The sequence below is a fragment of the Strix aluco genome, chromosome 1 (assembly GCF_031877795.1).
Source record: "Strix aluco isolate bStrAlu1 chromosome 1, bStrAlu1.hap1, whole genome shotgun sequence".
NCBI lineage: Eukaryota > Metazoa > Chordata > Aves > Strigiformes > Strigidae > Strix > Strix aluco.
Window position 1 is genome coordinate 128,679,374 of NC_133931.1, and position 18,528 is coordinate 128,697,901.

General features: G+C 41.7%; 1 protein-coding gene across 2 annotated transcripts in view; it reads left to right on the plus strand.

Moving 5' to 3' along the window:
• The first annotated feature begins 976 nt into the window (after window positions 1-976).
• The window catches only part of CDK14 (cyclin dependent kinase 14), a 321,627-nt gene continuing 304,075 nt past the window's right edge, over window positions 977-18,528 (plus strand). Inside the window, exons 1-2 of one of the 2 annotated variants that reach the window (XM_074835205.1) lie at window positions 977-1,400; window positions 7,414-7,445. In XM_074835205.1, the coding sequence (XP_074691306.1) occupies window positions 1,319-1,400; window positions 7,414-7,445 (114 nt within the window). In that variant the 5' untranslated portion in view covers window positions 977-1,318. The remainder of the gene's footprint in view (window positions 1,401-7,413; window positions 7,446-18,528) is intronic. The other variant, XM_074835223.1, reaches the window with a different exon arrangement.

Here is an 18,528-nt window from a genome sequence, read left to right on the forward strand (position 1 = left end):
TTGAACCACGCAAACCTGGGTTTTAAAATGTGTTACCTAACATGTATTGTTCTGGAAAAGTACCTACTTTATATTTTAGACTCGACACAGCCATCCATCTTGATGGGTTAAACTGATTTATTTTTCAATAATGTTGGCACAATTGAGTTAACGAGATCAAAAGCTCCCAACACTCATTAAGTTGCAGGCTAACGCACCGGATGGTCTGGCTGTGCTTTGAGTCGCAAGCGGAGAGGAGCCCCGGTTTCGAGGGGAGCCCCGGTTTCCACGGGAAGGGCCGGTTGCGCACCGACGGCTGCTGCCCTCCTCCTCCTCCTCCCACCGGCCTCGCCACAGCGACCGGGGTAGCACCCCACGCAACGCCCACCCAGAACCGTGACCGAAGGGCGCCTTCTGCCACCGCCAGACCTCCACGACTCGCACCGGCCTTTAAAAGCCGCCCGGCCACGGCGGGGCGGAGGGCTCCCGGGGGCAGGAGCCGGCCTCCGCCCTGCCCCGCGCCGGCGGTCCCTGCCGGCCCGGGGGGTAACCGAGGGCATCCCAGGGGACCACGACACAACAGCCTGGGGCACCGACACCCCCAGGTTGGACCCGCTGCACCGTTCCCCCGCGAAAGGCCACCGCAGACGCCTGCCGCGCTGCCCCCGCCCTCAGCGCTCGGGCGGGCACTGCCACACCGCCCCACCCGCCCGGGACGCGCCCGGGGAGAGCCCGCGGCCCTCGGCCCGGCCCCGGCCGCCTTCCCCCCGGCCGCCCCCGCCGCTTCCTCTCCCGCCCGTCTCGCCGCCCGGGGCGGGGCGGGGCGGGGGCGCCGCCGGTGCTGGGTGGGGGCCCGGCTCCGAGCCTGCCAGCGCGGGCAGGGCCGGCCGCCCCCCCCGGCCGCGGCGCGGGGCTCCCTAGCCCGCCCAGGCTCCTCCTCCTCCTTTCTCTCAGCGCACCCTCCCACCCCACCCCACCCCGCCTCCCTCCCTCCCTCCCTCCGCCGGTGCCCGCAGCCTCTCGCCGGACTTTCCTTTCACTCCTCCATCTCCCCTCGGCGCTGCTCTCCCCCCCCCCCTGCCCTCCCCTCCAGAGCGTCTGGCTCTGCCGGGGCGGCCCGGGGGAGGCAGGGCGGGACGGGGCTATGAGCCGGGCGGTGGCGGCGGGGAGCTGAGCAGCAGCAACAGCCGCGGCGGCGCAGGGCTCCTTTCCCGGGCGGGACCGGGGCTGTCCCGCTGCGCCCGGCGGCTGCCCGGGGCGAGGGGGGAGCCCCGGAGCCGGGGGAGCGGGGGGTGGCGGCTGGCGAGCGGGGGGGGTGGGTCGCCCCCCCGCGTGTGACATGATCGACTCGCAGTCCGCCGAGAAGATCAGCAAGATGAAAAAGTTGCGGAGAACTTTATCGGAGAGCTTCGGCCGAATAGGTGAGTCCTGCCCCCCCGTCCGGAGCCCGGCGGCGGGGGATGAGGGCTGCGAAGCTGGAAACAGCCGCGCCGGCCGCGTCCCCGAAAACCGTAGCTTGGGAAGAAAGCTCGGGAAAATAAGAGCCCGGCAGAGCTCTGTGGGTCTGAGATGGAGTTAGCCCGAAATAGGCTAGAAAAAACAAACTATAAATGAGAGTTGGCTAGAGTGCCTCTGTTGCCGAAGAGAAACCTTGGCAAAAAGCAGATGGTTATTTTCGTTTTGTTGCAGGTCTGGTAATTTATTTTCTGTTCGGGCTGCACGTTGTTTTAAGTTGAGGCGTGAGATGCTGAAGCAGATAACGGTGGCCCGGTGAATTAGGAGGCCAGACAAAAGAAGTCTGTCTGTCATCTGCTGCGAAGTCTTGTCCTTCTTTCACTGACATAAAGCAGGAGGTAGCATTATCTGAACGCTGCTGCCGAGCGTGTTACCTCCCGGTATCACTGTGTTGCGTTTGGTTTTGACACCGTTTGTTGTTGTTTGTTTGGTTTTTTTTTTTCAGTCGAATTTTTACCGAGAACAATGCCAAAGAGTTCTGGTCTGCTTGGACTGGTGTTTCTCTTGGTCTTTGGCACGCTGCCTTGCTTAATTCATAGTTTAGAGCATTAATTCCCACTGACAGCACCACCACGCAGCTGAGCAGGGAGAGAAGGTACCTTGGAGAAGGTGTGAGCTATCCCCGAGCTGCCCAGGCAGAGCACCTGAGGTAGTGACAGAAGGCTGGGCAGTGGCTGGGATGGGCGAGTGGACACAGCAGCCCGATCCTTGCAGACCCTCTGTAAGGGCCCTTCCACAGCCCTCACCCAGGGGTCATCCCACTGGGACATTTTTCCTTTCAGTTGGCCTGGCTGGCAGACGTGGGTCAACTTTCAGAGCTGCTTTGTCCCAGTGAGAGGACGTGAAGTGCCTGCACTGCAGCCGTGAGCTGTGGCATTTGGTTCTCCCTCCGTAGCCCTACCGAGGAGGTGTGCTAAAGTATGTGGGTATTACAATTTTTCATGTGTTGTGTATGCATTCAGTGGATTACCCTTAGCTGTTAAGGACTGCAAACTTAAAGTGTAGGATAGCATTTGAAATCAGGTATCTTTTATTTTGCTACTGCAAGATGGAAAAGACTGAGAAAAGCTCATTCGTGTTTGTAAACTAGGGCGTTTCAAGGGTCAATGCCAAATTTCAGTTGTGAAGAGAATGTCAAGTCACGGTTATAAATCTCTCTGTCCCCATATGAAAATAGCTTTCACCTGTCATCAGTCTTAAACTTGTAAAATGCATTTAACTTTCTTTGATTAGAAAAAAAAAAAAACAACAGTCAGGTGTTTGGTCTGTCACGTGCCTGTGTGAGTATGTATAGACACAGAGAGACACTCATACAGAACTGTGGAAAGGTTTTACTAATGGTGGAAGTCATTAACAAAGAAAATATTTTGAATGAGGATGCTGCTTTGTTGTAACGGTGACAGTCCTGTTAATGCCTTTTAGGGAGCAAGGCCCCTCTGGCTGGTAATTTCTACATGTTTTAGTTGGCTCTATTGGGTGATCATCTCTTTTTATCATTTCTCACAAATTAAACAACTGTTTAGTTTCCTTGGGAGCCTTGGCCTGATTTTAGATACGTGGATTGTTACGTCTTCCAGCTCCTCCAGTTCTTTGTGCGTGTGTGCAGAAGTGTAGGAGTGTGGTTGGGTGCCTGGTTGGTTTGTTTGTTTGTGGTGGTTTTGTGATTAAAACTCAGGCTGCGCTCAGCAAGACCGTTCGATCTTCAAATGCTCTAATATTTTAACCATCGTTCTGGTAACTGCACTTAAAAAAAAAAAAAAAAAAAAAGGTAACATATCAGTATGAGGTTTGAACATGGTCCACTCCCTGACACCAGAGCCACAGATAAACCCAAGCAAAGCAAGAAACTCTTAATTTGCATACCAGGAAATCCTCAGTTAAAACACGTGCTGTACTTACATTGAAACGAAGGAGAGAAACCCAAAACCTCATTAGAAAAAGTCTTTCTGGGTATTTGTCACTCTGGTTTTACAGCTTTTTAGAAGAGCTGGTTCCTTAGTGAGATTAGCAATTACTAATTTAATATATATCTGATCTGGAATTTTGTCAGTCATCTGTTCAGTTGTGATTTATTATAAATAATGATAATGATATTTTAACTTTTCCCATTCAGCTGCAATTTATGTGTTTTACAGGTTTAACTACACAATGTAGCATCGTGAGCATAATCATATAAATGACACAAGAGGAACACAGTGTTTGTGCCAAATAATTAGTGAGTCAAACCTTGATGTGCCGCAGTAGGGAACATCTGATGGTCATTCTTGAAATGGTCAGGCACTGCTAGGCCTCCCCTCTCTGTTGGCAGTGTCCCAGCTGCCAAATACAATTCTTCCAGTACTACAAGACGCTTTCATTTTGATACCGAAGTTTATATTGGCATGTTGGGTAAGAATGGTGGAAATGTATCCTAATTGTTGTTGGCTGTGTTGGGTTTTTTTTTTTTTTTGCTAGGGCTTGCAGGATAATACTCAATAAACTACCTTGAAGACTACCTTTTCCCTACAAGGTAATCCTTTCTATTTGAGAGGCTATATCAGCAATGAGTTTATAAGGTGATTTTATTTTTTTTTTTTACAGTGTGTCACTGTATGTTAAGTAATGTTTGAAGCTATTTGCCCAGCATCTTTAGATAAAACCAGTTTAGTTATCCCTGGGGCACAGCAAAAAGGGCCAAAGAGTACCATCGGCAGCCTCAGGTAGGCTTGGCTCATTTTCTTAACTGTGAACTGATGCTTTCCAGCCACTGGCTTTCCAATGACTGGCAGAGAGTGATGAAGATCTGGCTTATCCTGCAAAATTGTGATCTCTCCTGTAACTGTTCAGAGTACCTAGTACTGAGAATGTTTATTTTGCTGAGCTGAAAAATGTGATGTGGGAAATTGTCCATCTCTGAGCCTTCATCCTGAGCATTTGTTTTGTGCTATGTGCAAGTCCTGTAAAGGTTGATCCGGCACTGTGGTGTGTTGGAGGAAATGTATATGGCCTGTGGTGCTAAACTGAGGTTTATATTCTAAAACTGACAGGATGGCTCTTTACTGAAGAAATTACATGCACACAGTTCTAGAAAAATGAACTATCTTTGTAGCTGAGGCATCCTTTCTCCTGGCAGAAGTTTTCTAGTGTTTCAGGGAGTGTCCCTCTTAAAATTTAGCTAATCATAAAGAACTTACTAAGATCTGAAAAATTTGCGGAATTCTTTTTATTGATAGATTTCTGGCAGCCTATCCATTTTTATGCAAACATCCAAATTAGGTTAAAAATTCTGATTTCCTTGCTTACATGTTGTGTTGTCCATATAAATGAACACATCATACTGTATGCTAACCAACTTTTAAAGATTCAGTTGACTCACTGTTTATTTTAGCATTTAAACCTGTATTAGGTTTGGGTCTTAATGTTACACTTTGATAATTATGTAATTAAAATTAATAATGTGTAATTTTATAAAATTATCATGATCTTTTAGATGCGTGAAGAGTTCTTGGCTATGTATTTGTCAAAATTCATATAGTACCAAAATCATATTTGAGATCTCTTCAGCTCACGCCATTTAACTTTTCTTATGCAATCTCTTTAGTAAAAAACTAACACCAGGGTAGAAAGGAAGAAAGGAAGGAAGAAAAGAAAGAGAGAAAAGTTGCTGAGATTTCTCACAGTGCACTGAAAGCAGTCTGTGGCCCTTCTGAGCATCCCTGGGCTTTGTTACTAGCTCCTCACTAATACAAAGGTTATCTTCACTAATCTCCTCTAATGTACACTCACATAGCTCACATACCTGAGGTAATGAGAAGTTCATTTGTAAACAGCTTCTTTTTTTTTTAGTTCAGCAAAGCTTTTTTTAACGGTTTAAAAAGAATTGCATTGTTGAGGAAAAAAAAAATTTCTAATATAATTTGTTGTATAAAATATGCTGGTTTGATGATTTATTTTGAAGATGCTGTGTAGTTAATTGGTTGAGAGGGAAATTATTATTAAACAGAATCTGATTAAATGAGTGGCCAGAACTCTCATATTCTTATTTTTGGCGATTCTTAAAAAACTTATTTTAGTCAAAGGTAGAAGTTAAAGACAAGTCAAAAATATGCAGTGGATCACAGATTCCCATTTCTTGTTCTGTTACATTGTAAATTTTGTTTGGTTATCTGTTGTTTGGTTATTCCTGGAATGTTTTGGTCATGTGAAAATCTTGTGTTTTGGTAAGGGAGAAAAGCTTGTCAGCATGACCTAGGTGTGTCATATACTAATTTATAGCTTGTATGTCGTTGTGACCTGAAAGATAAAAGATTAAAAGTGTGTTCTTAAAAAATGTTCCACATGTTGCTTTTTTTTCTGTCTTTTTTTTTTTTTTTTTTTTTTAATTTTAATATCCTGACTCATAGTTCTGGGTACTTGGGATTGGCAGTCTGAAAACGTTTTGTCTGGCCTTTAAAACCATAAAAATGCATTTCATGATAAAAATGTACAGTGTGTGCCTCAAATCTCCTCAGCAAAATCCCAGGTTTTGTTTTTTTGTTTTGTTACTGAGCATGAAATCTGGATGAGTAATTGTAGAACAGTAATCCTCAAAGATTTGAGGGAAGACATGTTTCATGTCTCAAAGAAATGGGAATTTGAAAGCAAAGGAAGGCGGGACCATCCCTGCTTTTCTGTACAAGGAGAACTGGGATTTGTGCCTTGCTGCCCATGGCAGAGGTTGTGGAGCTGCAGAACTTTTGGCGTAGGTGTCCTGCCTCTGTTATGCCTCTGATACAGCTTCTGCAGTTTGGGGTTTTGGGGTTTTTTTAAGGCTGATAACGCTGTTGCTTCTGAAGACAGGGTTTGGAAGAGGTGGTGGTTTAGAAACTACTACCAGTGATTTGAAGGCAGAAGGAGCATCTAAAAGAGCAAAGAAACTACTGGAGTCTAGATCCTCAACCGTGGTAGGCGCTTAAGTATTCTTCTCCTGCAGAAATAAATGCATTTGAAGTGTAAGAAACATTACGCTGCTTAAGTGATGAAGAGTCTTCTGAGGCAACACTGCAAGAACTGTATGGTCATTCAGATGACCTCCCTCAAATTGCAAACCTTTGTGTTTTAAACTGAAAAGAAATAGTGCAACTGTCAATGCAATGGTTTGTCTTATTTTAACTCTTTAAGAGAAGTGAACGATGAGCACTGTCAGGTCACGGCGTGCTTTACACAGTCCCTGGTTGGTCTGTACAGAGAAAAGGAACCAGTCTCATACCTTCAGATGGACACAGTTCAATGGAGATTTGGAGACAATAATTTTCTTTACATTTCAATAAAGATACCCAGTATGCTAAAGGAAAAGTTTTCATCAGCTTAATCTTTGCTACAACTTCAGAACTATTCATGTGTTTATTTTCTTGCTTTACCAGTTCACATGATTTCTGCACTGTTTTCCTCTTTCTTGTTTGTTGATTAATTGCTGGTTAACACTGTAAGAAAGACAGAAATCTCATCTGCTTTATTGTAAGTCATATTGTAAAAAACAAAAAAAGCATGCTATAATGCATACTATTTCATAAAGGTTTAGTACTTGACAAACTGTGTACATGGTTAGGTGTTTATTATACTTTCCCTTTTTGAAGTTCAGTCAGGCTCTTCATAAAGTGTTTTCATGCTCACTAGGAATTAAAAAAAGCCCTTGCAAACCTTTATTTTCTTTAACCTGAGAGGATAATATTTTTCATAAATATGTAAATTTACTTTCTTGGAAACACACTGTGCAGTCCTACATTCCATTTACAGATTCAGATTTTGAGTATAAAATTGTTATTCATGCCAGCCTGTTCTTTCCTGTTATAACAGGAAAATGCTGCTCTATTTTTCTCTTTTCTGGTGTTAGTTACTTAGTAACTTTGTGCTCATTGAAATGCAGTACAGATAACTATTTCTCTTTTCATTTTTTTAAAGCTCTGAAGAAAGAAGATAGCAGCTTTGATGAGGTAGGTTAAATATCTTTGTACCTTACATAGTCCAGGTATGCTTTACTATTTCTCATTAGTGCTAAAAGAAACCCGTAGATGATAGTGTTACAAGATGCATATGTGTTAATACATACCTATTGCTCAACCATATTTTCATTTTCCAAATAACTACCAGATGAATTTGTTTGTTGAAGTCTCCGAATGGAATGCTTGGGGTTTTTTGGAATATAATAAAACTGCATGTTGTATGAAAAGTGGTCATTTAAAAATGTTCCATGTGGAGAAAATACTTTGTAGAACTTTACCCACGATAATTCTCATAATTGTAGGCCTGTACTATAACAGACAGTGAAAAAACATCACTCTTGAGAGAACACCTTATATAAAGTACTGCTGCATTGGCTTCTTGCTGACTGTGTCAACCAAGATAGATGCTTCTTGTGAAATAAAAACAAAGCCAACACCACAAAACCAGCAGCTAGCTGTATTGGTAAAACTGATACTTAATTATTCAGTGTAGTCAGCTGGGGGTCCTGACCTATCTGTGATATGATATGTGTGTTAATTTGTAAAATATGCTGCTTGTGATTTGTGCTTGCTTTTATTTATGATAGGCTTTGAGAGGTTCAGGTCAGTGCAAGTTGTCCTGCAGTGCCAGTTTATGCAGGAAGAGGTGTGAAGACTTATCATACTGTAGTCAATGCTTGCCTTGTACTTCCCTCTGCCACCATAGCTGGAAGCAAGTGGTAGTATTTTCATGTGTTGATGTTACGCTTCTGGCATTTCTGTGTTTTCTTCTTCATTGCATGCTGTAATCTTAAATTCTTGGCTGATTACAGTGAGATAGCTGCTGTGTAATGCCAGATTCTAGAATAAATAAATGATGATGTAATGTCCTTGATTCTGGATCAAATCAGACTTCATCTCTTTCTAAACGGATTGCCCTGAGTTTTACACCCCTCTGCTCAAATTCAGTAACAGCGATATAGATGTTTTGTGCTTTTCTGATGTGTGTTACAGAGAGCTGTAACTCGGCTCGACCCCTCTCAGGTTTGAAGTGAAGGTCCTGGGGTTGGACTCTTCTTTTCAGGAACCCTTGTCAGATCACACAGCAGTCCCAACTATGTATTTCTGTCATAACACTGGTAGAACTTGCTTCCTCCCTAAAAGTTACACACGTGTGGATACACGCTTGGTAGACTCTGAATCCTTGTTTTACAAATCTGGTCTGGTTTTGTCCAGTACTTTCTTTTGTAGTCTGCAGTGGTGTATCTGTGTAATGATCTACCCAGTAAGCACCTTGTATTAAATTTGATACAGAATTTGAAAGGATCTATTAAAAAATGCTGTCTTATGAAGATGGCAATTTTTCTGTCCCCTCCCATTCCCCAGGATTGTTTATCTACAGGTTGTATGTATTTTCTTTAAACCTGGCTTTCTGTTTGAACAGGGACAACTTGAGCAAATTTTTGTTTAAATTCAGGGACTTTGGGGAAAAAAAAAATCTTTTAAATATGTTGATGTGAGCTACTGCAGAGGCAGTAAGAGAAGGCTAGTGAGAAGCGTACACAAAAGAATTTTCTTCCATCACCTGTAAATAGTGACATTAGCATCAATTGGTTCCATAGTTTCAGGTGACACTTCTTAGAAGAAAGAAAAGTGTGCTGCGATTTTTATGTTGTCCTTGTTATCTCTTCAAACTCAGTGCAATGGTTCTTGGCAATTATCTAGCCTAATATGTGAGTCGGAGAATGGGATGTACCACATATCACTTAATTCATTTCTTTTCAAACATCCTTCAAATCAGTAGATAAAACAGTCTATAGTAACAATAGTGTACCTGATTGTAATGACACATACTTCTAAGGGAGATGATGTCTGTAAGCAGAGGAGTGGGCACATCTGTTGGTCTCAGAAGGCTATCTGAAAAGTACTACTAAGACCATGTCATGATATAAAAGGAAAGCAATCTAGTCTTCTGGCTAGTAGATGTAGTATTGATATATCAGGGATGCAGTTACAAAGAGAGTTAGACAGTAAATGGGAATATCAGGTGAGAAGGAGAGAGAGAAGGTAGTTGTCCAAGCACTGTTTTACTTCAACTTCGTAGACAGCCTGCTATGAAAAATGGTATAGTCAACTGTTGAAACATAAATTGCATTTAACAACAGCATGTTCTCCCTGTACAGTTAGTGAAAAGATACTCTCTCCTTTCATGGTGCTGAAAAATGCTGTGTGTCTCTTGCCAACGTGTGCTTCCCCTTTCCTGGAGGGGGGTTGGCCTGTGGAGCGGTGCCTGAATAAGTAGCAGTGAACTTGCCGGGGAGGACTCTACGCTCCTCATACTGTGGTAGAGGAGGAGAACTCAGTGTTTTAGCCTTTGAAGTTGTGACCAGAGCACCAGTAGCAGAGGCTGGCCAGCAGGGACCTGAACTCTCCAAGGGCGGAGGGAAAGTGGGATGAAGAAAAAGACAACCTTTCTAAAGCTGCAAGGTTTGGGTTTGCAGCCGAGTTAGTTGTCAGATTATTCTGCACATTGTAGATGCTACAACAGGATCTTACTTGTTTGTCCTTCAGGAATCGAGGGTGGAGAAATGAGCTGTTTAGCGGATATTACTTTACCTACTTTACACTTGCATGCAGTAGCTCAGAAATGTACAGCACTGCGGGAAGTCATCTTTCTTCAAAGTGAAAAGACTAAAAATTAACTTATCAGACCTGACAGGCAAGTGTATCACATAATTGTTTTCTGTGAGTTATGAAATTAATCCCTCTAGTAAATTAGGACCAGAAGAATCATGAATAGCAAATCCTGTGAATAAGTTGCATGTCAGAAAATACTTTTAATTGTTCCGGAACTGTTTTGGGGATCTTTGTGGTGCATTTAGTTCTGCACATAAGGTAAGAGCACAACAATAGCAGGAAGGAGTAGTGTAGGATTTGTCACTTTTTGGTACCTGCTGTTGTGTTGCTCTGATTAAATTTTGAATGAAAAAAGTCTTCTCTGTAGATGCTGCTGGCCTTTATTTCAGTCCACGAGAACACGTGAATTAATCCATTTAAAACCATTGATAGCCTATTTACCTTCATAAGATCTTACGACATCTTCCAGAGACTCAGGTGAATAAATGAGGATACAGACCACTTTTGTATAGTCTTTCATTCAAAGCAACAAAGTAATAGTGTGCTGCTTTTTTTTTTTTTTTTTCTTTTTTTTTAAGCTTTAGCCTTTTGGTTTTTGTCATACCAATGTTTACTGGTCACATTGTGGGAATGGGAACACAGACTTGCATCAGTACCTCCTGAAATCAGCAGGAAGATTTTCAGTGTTTTCAATGGTTTGTGGCTTGGTTTCTTCTATCATGAAATACCATGATTTGGGGGTGGGGTTCAGACTGTTCTTGCCTGCTTTCAAAGTTAGTTTATCTGGATGGGAGAGGGTAAGGCATCTTCTCCTTGTGTCCTGAAATGTTGTTACCTGCTCTCTGAAGAGGGCAAACTGTCAAAAAAAACCAAAACAAAACAAAACAAAAAACCAAACAACAAAAAAAAAAAACCAAAAAGAGTTGCTCTCCTCTTCAAAGCAACCTAAATTTCACTCTCTGAGTGTAGGTTCTGGCATGGAAAGCATCTGTTTCATTCTTTTAGGCAAAGCACTGATTATCTACTCTGGATACCAAGATAGAAGATAAATACCTCTGGGGAGTAGTACTAGATGCAAAGAGTGGTCTATACAAATGTTTGGTACTTGAGTGAACACTTTATTTGTGCTCCAATAGTTCGTCAAAGTTTAGAGTAATAACTTCAACTATGCAAGACTGCTTTGATGTCTTTGGACTGTTAGTATAACAAGAACTATAGAACTTGTCCACTCTGTCTTATAATGGTGGAACAATTTTCTTTTTCATTCAAATGAGTGTGATCAAGGCCAATAACATGTAGCTTAACTGCAGCATATTTGTTGGAATGGAAGCCACTGTTGATGACTGACCTCATCGCAAGGCTGGTAACCTGTTCCTTTGGTTAGCTGCTTGCTGTTATGATTTATTTCTAAATTATTGTCAGTCAGTCTTGAGCTGTTTATTCTTGTCCTTCTGTTGTTAGTGGTTTCTCTAAGCACTTAAGTTGTGGTTTAAGACTTTCAGTTATGTGTATGCAGACTAGATAAATTACTATCAATGTCACAATCAAAACAAAATAATCTTAAGACTCAAAATCAATATGAATTGCTGTGATTATTACTTCTTATGTGGTGAGTTGTATTGCTGTTGTTTAGCTATATTTTAGTGTTGATTTTGCCCAATATCAAGAGCACCATGTTTTTAAGGCTACCTTCCTTAGGAAATTAGGGTACTGTGATTGTGCCTCCTGCATGTGTAATACTTTCTGATTCCACCCAGGAACTTTGTAGCTGGCGGATACTAGACACCTAGATGCTTGGTGAAAAAGCATGTGAGCTGGCTGAGGGATAGAGGTAAGAATCTTCTCCGATGGAAAAGCTGTAATGCAAGTTCTTGTGAGTGTAGGAGAATCTGGTTGGAGGTGTTTTGAATACTCTGATGTCGGCAAAATCTTTAATACTCATCTGCTTCTTACTATGTTTAGGATCTCCAACTCTGAAGAAGCCAAATTTTGTTTATTTCACTCATGGAACAACCTCTGTGTGTTTGAAGCGGAAGTGTGCGAAAGGGGAGGGAGTTTTGCCAAGTTACTTCTTGATTCTGTAATGTGCTTGCTCTCACAGTCTCTCTCTCAAAAAGAAACCAAGCCCCAAAACAAAAAGGTTACTCCCTCTGTGGGATATTACCATGAAAAATGTTTTGGTTTAAAGGACACCCGTCTCTGAACCAGAACTCTTGTGTAGAGAATATTTTGAGTTTGGAGGGTTAAAGGGAAGGGTCTAGTTGGAAAAAAGTAGAGCTTTGTGAAGAATGAACACGAGGAATTTGAATGCCATAATGCAGGAGGCACATAACACGCTAAATAACATTTGTGCATTTTAAAAAAAGTTTTATTTATAGTCAGTAGCTTGAGAGAGAAGTGCATGTAGGAAGTATAAATATGGAACTATACCTTCTCCTGCAGGAGAGGATCTGGATTGTGGGAGATGGAGGAGAGACAAGTCTAGCCCTCCTGAGACTCAATGTTACTTTTTGTAGGATCTTGGAATAAACATTGATTATTTTACTCCTGGGAGACTTCAAAGGGTGGGGTTGGTGTGTGACAGACTTAGGGAAGAGCCTGTGATACAAAGGATTTTGGAAGCCTGCTTATTGTCCCTCTTTCTTGAGTGCAGTAATTCTTTATTGATCTAGATACAGTAAAATCATTACAAGCCATGACTGAGCTCTCTGCTTCTTGAAGACTTTGTTTATATTTAGGAAGCAGGAGACTGGTGACTACTGAACTGCTTTACGTTCTGATGTGTGGTATGGTGCGATGGAGAATTTCCAGAGAAGTGGTTAGCGTAAGTGTTGTATGGGTAATGTTTATAAATGGCCTGAATACATTTGGAGTGAGGATGTTACCAGTGCTGAGAACTTGGGTTTGACTTAGGGTATATGATGACTTTGATGCAGTTCTCATCTGCTTAATGTTGGGATAAGCAGGTGGTGTGTGGTTATCAGTTGTGAGGTGACTGAAGGCTTATGGGAAAGATGTAGGAAGTTATGCTAGAAAAATGAAAAAAACTAAAACTGAATTTGGAAAACAAATGTAGAAGTACAGGTGTCAAAGCAGGTTCTAAATAGTGCCAAGGAACTGGATCAGAAAATCTTCGTCTGGTGGTTTAAGTTACTTTGCCAACTGTGTGCAAAGGGGGTTCAAGTGTCTTGAGAAATGAGTCCGTTCAGACGTATGTCACAAAGGAAGTGAGAGGAAACATAATTCCAGGCGGAAGATAACTTGGTATTGGAAGTTGCTGCTTATGAAGTGTTACTTGAGACAGGACACAGGCAAATTTTTTGCGGGGGAAAGAGGAAGGTAAAAGCTAAGTAATGTGATCCGATGCCTCCTGCAGGAGGCCCATCTTCATTTACTCAGTTCTCGGACTCACAAGGTCTTTGTGTGTTGGATAGAGATTTTTCCAGTCTGTTGCCTTTGGAAGGGAAGATGGGTGGGGATGATGTTGTCTCATGAGCCTTTCCATTACAGAGGAGATTTCCAGGGAGATGGCTTGGTGGGTTTGTGTTCCTGCCTCTCCTTACTCCACTTTTTCATCCCTCCAGTACTCTTCACTTACACTGCTGAGGATCTGGTGTCAGTCCAGTGGTTCCCTAGCAGCAGATGGCTTAGACGTGAGCTTGCCCAGTATATTTACTTGTCTCTGCTGCCATGTGACATGTCTTTGAGGCCATTATGACAAACTATAAGTCTGAATTCTGTCACTAGTTTTTAGGACTGGTGTGTGATGATAGTGCATGTGCATTTGTAGCAGAATAGTGTCAGCACTTGAGGTCTTACAAAGCCATTCTCAGCTGCTTAAAGGGAATAATTGTTTCTGCTAGACAAGGACAGATAATATTATTAGCAAATGTGCTGCAGGTGAGTCTGAGAATGATGAGCATAGATGGAAGAGAGCAAATACTGCCATTCTCTTGGAGTGTGGCAACTTCTTACTGGATCAGCTGTGGGACAGATGTGCCTTTCATCAGTCTGTAAAACTGCTGGTTTGTAAAACTTCCGTTGGCTTAAAAAAACCCAACCCTTGGACAGCCTCGCTTAATTTCTCAGAGAAATACCAGTATTTATATGGTGACTAGGGATTCCTGTCACTTCCCGGTGCTGTGTTGGACATGGAAGAAAGTCAGGTTCTGGAAGATGTGAGACACTTCAGAACCAGATCTAGGTGACCATAGTGCAAACTAGTAAGTAACTGAGAGGTGGCAGGAAAGCCACCAAGAAAAACTGACTGCGGAATGGCTACTTTGTTTTGTCCAGCTTCAAGTCTTTGAAGCAAAATCTGAGACCATGTGGAAGGTTTTGAGATTTACTTGGCAGTGACTTTTTACTCATTCAGACCAGGAATTGTTCTTAATGTTGGGGGATAAACCTGGACTTTAGCAGACTAAAACTTGAGAATCTTTTGGTTGTGGTTGGGGAAGAGTTTTAATCTTGGAACATCCCTTAAATCTGTTGAGTGGCAGTGGTCTGACTTTTTGCCCCAGCCATCAATGTGTTCAGTTGTTTGTTCTTCTGCCTGCAATGGTTGGTGACAGTGCATCCATTTACCTTTCAGAAAGTGTATGTTATTTTCATGTGGTAAGAAAAATGGTTAAGTCAACTGTGAAACTGCTTATATGCCCCTTCTCTGCCTTCTCTTCTCCTATAGACACCAGATGGAAGAAGGGTTCATGTTACTAGTTAATGTGTATGTGTTCTTTGCTTAACTCTTCTTTGAAAATGGATGGAGCAAAGGAGCAGAACTTGGTCTGAATCCATGTCCACAGCAGTGACTTGTGAGGATCCGGCCAAAACGCTGACATATAAAGATCTGTTCTGGTCTGCAGGCAAGTGTTTTAGCTATCAGAGAAGCATTGTAAAATGAAGATGAATTTCCAGGCCTACTTCTCTCGCTTGTGCATGCATATTTTTGTGTTGGACGTTTCTGTTGATCAGGTGAGAGGATATATGCATTCCAGAGATGTGGAGTCTAAATACAATCTTATTATTTCAATGAAGTATGCTTATGTGTAAATCCTGCTGTTTATTTCCTTGGGATATATGGGATACAGTAATTTACTAGTAGATTAAATAGAGTAACAAAACATAGTACGTTACGTATGGGATTAGTAGCTTCTTGTTCTTGGCCTTGCTGGCCAATCTGGTTGTGAGACAAGAAATAATTGTGTGACTTCTGTGATGGGTCTATCTCTTCCATCTTCTTTGTGCTTAGACTTTATTGCTTTTTTTTTTTTCCTTTCTTCCAAGCCACACTACTAACAGACATATGATTACATTTAAGTCATCTTCTCATGAAAGGATCTAAATGAAAATGATTTCTGTCTACTTTTTAGCTTTCCTGAGAAATTCTGCATATATGATGCCTCATTTGCTGTGTGTCACAATATCACTGACAACCATACATTTGCAGGATCCTATCCACAGTAATCAAGGTTCTGAGTCAATTGACATCTCTCGCTATTTATTTGGAAGGGATAAGAAAAGGAGATTGCAGGCTATGACTAGTTTATTTAATCAAAATGGATTTTATGTGCGTAAAACAATGTCATTTTGATGATATTAAGGCCTAAAGAAATTGTCTTACACCTCTTTCTCTATATATTCTGGAATTTGTTTATCCCTTTTTTTCTTCCAGCAAAGCTTTCTACTTCGATGCCAGTTGAGTCACAGTCCTGCTAGTACTTCTTTTGTCCTTTTCAGGTACAGCAATTCTCCTTACCAAGTTGGAAAATTCAGACTTGACTATTACAGGTTATTTAAATGTGAAATATTGGCAGTAATTTAATAACCAAAAGTAAGAGTGAACGCTGCTGAAAACTTAATGATAAATGATGGAGGTATGGCCGCTGAAAGAGCACATAGTGCATTATCACCAATTCCAAGTAACAACCCGAATTATTTATGTTTGGGCTCTCCTAAGTGTTACTTAATCTGAATTAAGTTTCTCAGTAGGATCTGGATATTCACCTTTTTCAGTGCTGAGAAATAAAAGCAATGTTACTAGCTTCAAAAGTTATTCACTGCTGTGCTGGCCCAGGAAAACCAGTGGCTTAACAATATTTTTTCCTGCTGCCGTGTGCTCAGCAGGGCTTTTCTTTGTATGTGAACTTCTTAGTCTGATAGCTCACATGTACGTATGGAAGAACATATTTTTGTATATGTTTGAGGAGTCTTCCTGTTTCTTTAGTGAGAGTAAAATGAATTTCTTGTTACCAGTGGATTTTTATTTGTATGCAGTTGCACTCAGCACTGTTTTTTTAAATGGATGTTTGTCTTTCTTTTCCTCCACTGAACCTGCATGTTCAGACTCAAGCACAGGTTGTGGCCACGGTGATCCTGAAATGATACCTGAGGCTGGGTTCATGCTGTTCTTGAACTTGTTTTTTGACTTCCATCTTGAAAATTCAACACTGCAGGAATTTGTCTGAGGTCACTTGCTGTGATCAGTTAGGTCAGTATGCCCTTCAGCTTTGAAATCTGGAAGGCTTTCCGTTATCCCAGGTATGTTGCAAGAAGTACTGCAGAGGCTAGGATGCGTATTTTCGTTCATATTATTTTTCTGAAGTTAATACCCTCTCAGCTGAAGCATTTTTCCTCACTGTATTGTTAAGACAGTTACAGAAAGCAGTTGGAAGGAGAATGTATTGAAATTCATATAGAACTTAATCAGTGTCCCCTTGTTTTTACCTCCATTTCTCTATTAACATAGAGTGATTGTTACTTTCTGACAGAGAAACAAGTTTTTCACATGTTGTTTTTTGGACTTCTTTTATTATGTTTTGTTGTTTGGATTTTTTTGGAAACCAGCCACACACACATTCCCCTGTCCACCCATGGGACTGGTTTGTCCAGCCTCTTCTGTATCTTTTGGAATTAGTAGTCCTCTTATTGCAGTTTCCGGTTTCATTTTAGTTATATTCTTTTATCCAGTATGGTGACAAAAACTGCATCATAGTCCAAATACAGTTTCAGTAGCTGTCAGTTAACTCATAGGCACAGATACAGTTGTTTGATTTCTTCTTTTATTTTCCTGTTTTGTGCCTGTTTTCATTTATAGCTTAGTCTCAGTGTAATTATTTATATTCACCGTTTGTCTTTCTTCTGTTTGCCTTGTTCTTAAGCTGGTGGTGTTTCCTTGTCCATGGTGACAAGGATGCTACTGAAGTCCTTGCCAGTTGTTGAGGCAGCTGCAGGGGACATGGGAGCACAGCCGGGGTGGGAGCTCGTGTCCTGAGTGGAGTGGGCAGGGAGAGAAGGGAGCATCTGTGGGCTGGCTGGGGCTGCTGGGGCTGGCAGACACTGGCAGAAGCGATGGAAAGTGTGGTTTGGTGGCTTTCATTTATTTATTGGTCTTTTAAACAGCTAGACTTCCTAAATGGTCTCCAACCTGCTCTGCTTTGCTGATGCAAACTGATGCAGTTTTACAGTTAAAATAGCAATCTACGCTTGCTCAGAAAAAGTTTTGTAGCTTATCCATGTGAAGAATGAGGCTGGTTCAATTTGTCAGATTCATTATCATTCTTACCATGCCTTGGCTTGTTTAGATGTGAGAAGTCTCTCATGACTGCAGGTTTGCTCAGTTTGGAGAGAAAAAAATGTTTGGTGTTTTGGGTGTTTTTTTTTTTTTTTTAAAAAGAAGGAAAAAAAAGAAGCGCTATGGTTTATCTTGGCTCCTCATGCACAGTGAGAAACCAGATAGAAACAGGATGTTGGTTACAGGCATCTCCTGCTGACCTTGGAGATGCACAGAATTCCAGAAACTAGAGCACAGCATCTGGAAAAATACTTGAGTTTTATTTAGTTAGTTATTAGTGTTGTATGGCTCAGTTAAATGTGATGTGTCTGGTCATCATCAAATCATGACAGAAGGTCAGAGAAGATGAAGGGGTATGCCTACTTTTGCTTGCCCTTCAAAAAGGCATGCTATAGCATTTCAAGACCTTTCAAATCAGTAAGAAAACGGTATTTTTATCTTTGAAAGTAAGTTTGAGGTAACTAAGCAGTTATGAGTTAGACTAAGTAGATACATTTTTTTATATCTCAAGAACAGGTCTTTTCAGTGGTGTGGAATGAGTGCTTTGTCATGCATTTTATATGGACATTAAGACAATGTGTTCAAACCATGACCTTTGACAAAGTGATGATATCCAACAAAATGCTGTTTCAAAAGTAAAAAATTCAAGTTACTGTTATGAAAAAAAAGTATGAACAAATACTGTCAGGGAACCTGGGACTCTTTTTGTGAAATTTCTGTTCTGCCTTAATTTCAGCAAAGTTCTAATTGAGATGCTCTGATAGGTTTATTGCCAGCACTCATTATTTCATTCTTCCGGAAGTGGGGTGGAAATTATGTAGATTTTTACAGTTGAGGTGATGTTTCATGTTGATGTCACCAGTTGAGCTTTAGAGAGGATACCCG